The following is a 6000-nucleotide window of genomic DNA, read 5'->3' as shown; positions in this document are numbered from 1 at the left end:
TGTTTTGTAAGACACAATTACATTTGTATGTAAATGTTAACAGTACCAGAGGAAGGGGGATGTGGTGATATGCCTGTGCACAGTTTTGTATGTAGTTAGCAATGCGATCTCCAACCAGGTGGTGGCGATACAGATCTACCATGTGACGCGAGACACCTGCCAGTTGATAGTAAGTCATACTGGAGGACAGTCACACAAGTAGCAGCTCCAGGAGAATTCAATGAATTCAATCACTAGTCATCGTCTGTATTATAGATCTTTAATAAACCATTTTACTAGTTAAAGAACTAGATGTTATGTGTACATCATTACCACTGCCATAACAGAACATAATACACCTTTTATGCACTCACACAATAAACAGAGGATTTAAAGAGAGTTCAGGGCACAACCACAAGTTATGGGTTTATGCGAGTCCAGAATCAGAAGTCGAATGGAAGATTTATTCAGAGGGTAGGCTGACTGATTGCAGGGTGTTCCGTCTTTCCAAAGTAATACTTCCATGATGGGAGAAGGGACATGGAATGAGTTTGTCTTGGGAGACACGTCTTCCAATGTTCCCATAGTTTGCAATTTTAACAATGGCTAGAATTCTTTCTGCTGCCACCTACTCAATGGTAGGATCAGCCTGAAGTCCTGTTCTCATTGGACGTCAAACAGTAACTGACTTTAAGGTCCAAAGACTGTATTATTAAGTCTCGATCATGTGATACTGGTTTCAAGTTGTTAAATAAACTTGTTGAAACAATCATTTATAACAGTTAAGCCATTAGAACTTTCTAGGAGATTAGGACTTTCAAACAGTTGTCTTTGACCATAGCTGGCTGAAGCAGACATGACCGCCATTGGGCCATTGTGTTAGCTTGTCATGTTACAATCCAGACGTTTGAAGTGTCAGCCATTGTTCACTTTGAAACGGCTCAGAAACTTCTGGAAGCATCTGGTCAGGTCAGCAGTAGTCCATTTTGAAAAGCATATACAAAAAAAATGACTATAAAGTAGTCCAGCTGACACATGATAGATATACATACATTTTCCTTCACTTCCCCACCGTGACAAATAGATCTGGATCAGATAAATTGAAATCAAAGATTAATAGGCAAAATTACATTTAAAGAAGAGTTAGTTTGAGAATAGTCAAGGTAGATTCCCATAAGGGGGAAACGTTGGGCAAACAAATCCAGAGCTCCCTGGATGATGAAAGAGATAAGGATGATGCAGAAAAAGTGTCAGGTGGATCATACAATTGTTAACCAGGCAGAGGGGAACTGAAAAAGAAAATGAGAAGCAGAGTGTATGAGAAGAGGCTGGCAACTAACAGAGAAGAGAACCCCAAAGTCTTCTATAGGCAAATAAACAGTAAATGGGTAGTAAAAGGTGAAGTGAGGCCAATTAGGCATGCAAAGAACATGGAGGCAGGGCCATGGGTGAGATACTAAATTAATACTTTGCATTTGTCTTTTACCAAAGTTGCTGCTGCCCAAGACATGGTGAAAGCAGTAACTCAGGCACCTGAAAGGTTTAAAATTGACACGGTGGTGGTATTGGATAGACTGGATAAATTGGATAAATGTTACATCCTTGTTCAATAAAGGTGCAAAGTTAAATTAGTCCAGTCATTTTAAGATCATCAGTGACTTTTAGAAACAATAACTCAGGAAAAAATTAATAATTTGTACAAAATTAATAATTTTGACAACTGCGAGTTAATTAAGGAAAACCAGCAAACTGTGTTCACGAACTTGAGTTTTTTGATGAAGTAACAGAGTATTAATAAGGGCAATGTTGTTAATGTAGTGTACATACGCTTCCAAAGGCATTTGATAAGGTGCCACACAATAGACCTGTGGACAAAGTTAGACCTCATGGAATAAAAGGCAACATGGATATAAAATTGGCAGATTGCCAGGGAACAATAGCTACTTTTTTTCAGACTGGAGTAGTATTGCTGAAAAAAAGACATCCCGTTGAAGCTTTTTGTCTTGCACTCATCAGGACAGATTCACAAGAATACCAATTGTAACAGGACAACAATTTATACTTCAGTATCTGTCCTAATGAGTGCCAAACAAAAGGCTTCAACAGCATGACTTTTTAAAACAATATTTAAGTTCTGTAATACCAAATTACTATTTGTTTATAGTGGGGTTCCCCAGGTATCAGTGTCAGGACCCTTGCTCTTCCTGATTTATAATGACCTAGGTCATGTACAGCACACAATTCCAAAATTTGCGGATGAAATGAAACTTGGGAGTGTTGTGAACTGAGGAGGATCGTGTACAGCTTCAAAAGGACAGACTGGTTGATGCAATGGACAGACTAATAGCAGGTGAGAGTGAGATTTAAAGCAGGGAAATGTGAAGAGATCCATTTGGTCGGAGGAATGCCGAGAGACAATCTAAAACTAAAGGTGCCATTCTAACAGGAGTACAGGAGCAGAAGACCTGGGTATGTCTATGCATGTGCGTGTACAAATTATTTAAGTTGGCAGGAGAGCTCGAGAGTGGTTAATAAAGCTTACGGCAGCCTGGACATTTATCAATAGGGGCATGCAGTAGCCAAAATGCTTTGTTAAACCCGTATAAAACACTGTTCGGTTTCAACTGGAGTACTGCATCTGTTTCTCCACACTTCAGGAAGGATGTAAAGGCATTAGAAAAGGTACAGGAAAGATTCACGAGAAAGATTCCAGGGATGAGGAACTTCAGTCATATAAAAAGATTGGAGAAGCTGGGACTTTTTCCTTAGAGAGAAGGTTAAGAGGAGATTTAATGGAGATATTTCAAATCATAAGGGGACTGGACAAAGCAGATTGGGAGAAACTGTTCCCATTGGTGAAAGGATGGAGAACCAGAGGGCGCAGATTGACGGTAATTGGCAAAAGCAGCAATGGAGACACAAGGAAAAGCTTCTTCACGCAACGAGTGGTTTGAATCGGAATGCACGGACTGTGTTGGAGGCAGAGTCAATTGAGGCTTTCAAAAGGAAATTGGATAATTATCTGAAAATGAAAGTTTTGCAGGGCCATGGGGAAAAGGCAGGGGCGTGAAACCAGGTGCATTACTACTTCAGAGGGCCAGCAGACATGATGGGCCAAACGGCTTTCTTCTTTGCTGCTACCATTCAATGATTCCAGGAATGAGGAGCCAACAAATCTTAACCCAAGTATCCCTTTGACCATCCCTTCTCTTACCAGCACCAATAGAGGAAAGTCTAATTGCTGGATGAGAGTTTAAAGTTACAGGAGACAAACTCACCTCAAGTAAATTAGCAGAAGAAATGTTGGAAATATTCAGCAGGTTCAGGCAGCATCTGTGGAGTTAAACAGCATTAACATTGACCGTTCACCAGAACCTCAAATGATGCTTACTCATGCTTCAAATCAATTCCATTTTTCATTGCAACATTATTCTCAGTTTTATGGGCTGCAGATGTTTAAAAACATGTTAAATTAATGTGGGTAACGATGTTAAGGCTGTTAAGTGTTGTTGATGCCTGGTGGGTTCTGAGGGTGATTGGTCCAAGGGGATGGTGACCTGTTCCTTGAATCACAGCAATCTTGGGTGTGACAGATCCTTCTCTGGGCTTTTCGGTGATGGTGGTCAAGATCCAATAGAAACAAGATTTTTGGATTGAAAAGACAACTGCTTCTGAAGGAGAAATTGGAGATTTGTAACAGTCGAAGCCTCCAGTCAGTGTGCATGAACCAGACACTTGATGTCTTCCATTAAAAAAAAGTAAGTACCTTGGTTTTACTGAATGATGTAAAATTGCTGTTTCATTCACAACAAAGGTCTTGTGAATTATCATTTTTCCAATGAACGGTTGCCAGAGCCAACCAGTGTTTTGATGTGTTGAGAACCAGTCTCAGTTATCTGCATTCAGTGACCGGTAGTCAGATTTATGTCGGTACAAACAATAATGCTGCACAATGAAGAGGATATCAAACATAATTGAGAACAACCCAAGGCCAAATTTTGTCGGGTCTCCAAAAATCAGCAACCATTCATCTGCAATGAAAATGAAACATTTGTTCAGAAGCAAGTCCAATTTCAAACAAGAAGCAATGTTAAAGTGTAGACTTGGGCCAGCCTACATTTCACATCTAGACCCAACGAAACAGCCCTGGTAGCAAGAAATAGAGCTGTGCTACCTATTATCCTCTTGACCAAATGACGACCTGCAGAGGCAGCTTGTAAACTTTCTCTGCACTCTTTCCAAAGCCTCTATCCTTTTTAAATAATCACTAGAACTACAAGCTACAAGTCTGTTCTAATCAAGATGTGCAGTAGGTTTATCACAACTTCCCTACTTTTCAATTCTATCCTATAAAAATAAAGCCGATTGCTTGCTTTACTTTTTTTTTTTAATCGCCTTGTTAATCTGTGACGCAACTTCTAGTGATTAGTGTACTTGTACTCAGATCCCTGTGTTCATCTGATCACCCTAATCTTCTACTAAAATGTACTACCTCACGTTTATGTTGAACTTCATTCACCAATTATTTGCTGGAATCTATTATTAAGTCTTAAAATGTGCTTAAACAGGAAAACCAAATAGCATCAACGTGGTTTTACATGTCCTGCTCCTATTTCTTATATTCTTTAATTTTCAATGTTATAGACGCTCATTAGCTTTTAGTGATTTCTGTACTTCGACCCCTAATCTTTCTACTTTACTACAATTCCCAGCTGTACACCATTTAGGACACAATATTGGTATAGTGGATGGCTGATGATGGTGAGCAGCTTTCTTGATCACTGCATCCAACTTAGGGTAGTTGCTTTGGAAGCACACATTGCACAGCAGCATTCAGGTGTCAGTTTTTATTTATTCATTCATGGAATGAGGGCATCACTCGCTGGGTCAGCATTTGTTGCCCACCCCTAATTGCCCTTGAGAGTGGCTTGCTCAGCCATTTCAGAGGGCGGTTAAGAGTCAACCACATTGACTCTTGGTTGGGTCTGGAGTCACATGTAGGCCAGACCAGGTAAGGGCTGCAGAGTTCTTCCCCTAAAGGACTGATGGGATTTTATAACAATAGTTTCATGGCAACCATTCCTGAGACTAACTTTCCATTTCAGATTTAATTTATTTTTTATTTTTAAAGTCTAGAGTATCCAATTCATTTTTTCCAATTAAGGGGCAATTTAGCAAAGCCAATCCACCTAGCCTGCACATCTTTTGGGCTGTGGGGGTGGAACCAACGCAAACACGGGGAGAATGTGCAAACTCCACACAGACAGTGACCCAGAGCCAGGATCGAACCTGGGACCTCGGCGCCGTGAGGCAGCAGGGCTAACCCACTGCACCATCGCGTTGCCCTATTGCAGATTTTATTAACCAAATTTAAATTCCAGCAGCTACTGTGGTGGGACATTTTTAAATTTACTCTTTCATGAGATGTGGGTGCTGCTGGTCCAACCAGCATTTGTTGCCCATCACTAATTGCCCTCGAACTGAGTGGCTTGCCCGGTCATTTCAGACAACAGTTAAGAGTTAACCACATTGCTGTGGATCTGGAGTCACATGTCAGCCAGACCAGGTAAAGACGACAGATTTCCTTCCCCAAAAGGACATTGCAGCAATGAATGAAAACTTCACATCACCATAATGAGACTAACTCTATATTCTAGATTCATTATTTGAATTGAAATTCCACCAGCTGCCCTGATGAGATTTGAACCTGTGTCCCCAGAGCATTAGCCGGGCCTCTGGATAACTAGCACAGTAACACCACTGTACCCCCAAGGAAAAGATGGCAAATGTGGCAACATCTGGCTTTAACAGCAGTGATTGGGGAGGAAACATGAACAGTGTTACATAGCTTTAGAAATATTTATTAGAATGGGACCAAGGATAAGGGATGTCAATATGGAGATGTTGGAGAAGCTGGGCTTCTTCTCCTTAGAGAAGAGAAGGTTAACTGGAGAGTTCAAAATCATGAACGGTTTTAATAAGACCAAATAAGGAGAAACTTTTACCGGTGGTAGACAGGAG

At 40.6% G+C, this 6000-nt stretch overlaps 1 protein-coding gene across 4 annotated transcripts in view; it reads right to left on the bottom strand.

Moving 5' to 3' along the window:
• Nucleotides 1–243: 243 nt before the first annotated feature.
• LOC119953176 (cystinosin-like) overlaps nt 244–6000 on the bottom strand; it is a 76601-nt gene continuing 70844 nt past the window's right edge. For 3 of the 4 annotated variants that reach the window (XM_038777137.1, XM_038777138.1, XM_038777139.1), the window contains one exon: nt 244–4010. In XM_038777137.1, the coding sequence (XP_038633065.1) occupies nt 3868–4010 (143 nt within the window). In that variant the 3' untranslated portion in view covers nt 244–3867. The remainder of the gene's footprint in view (nt 4011–6000) is intronic. The other variant, XR_005457973.1, reaches the window with a different exon arrangement.

This window comes from Scyliorhinus canicula, chromosome 18, assembly GCF_902713615.1.
Source record: "Scyliorhinus canicula chromosome 18, sScyCan1.1, whole genome shotgun sequence".
Taxonomy (NCBI): Eukaryota; Metazoa; Chordata; class Chondrichthyes; order Carcharhiniformes; family Scyliorhinidae; genus Scyliorhinus; species Scyliorhinus canicula.
The sequence above is the reverse complement of the archived record's forward strand: the minus strand, read 5'-3'. Positions and strand labels throughout refer to the sequence as shown.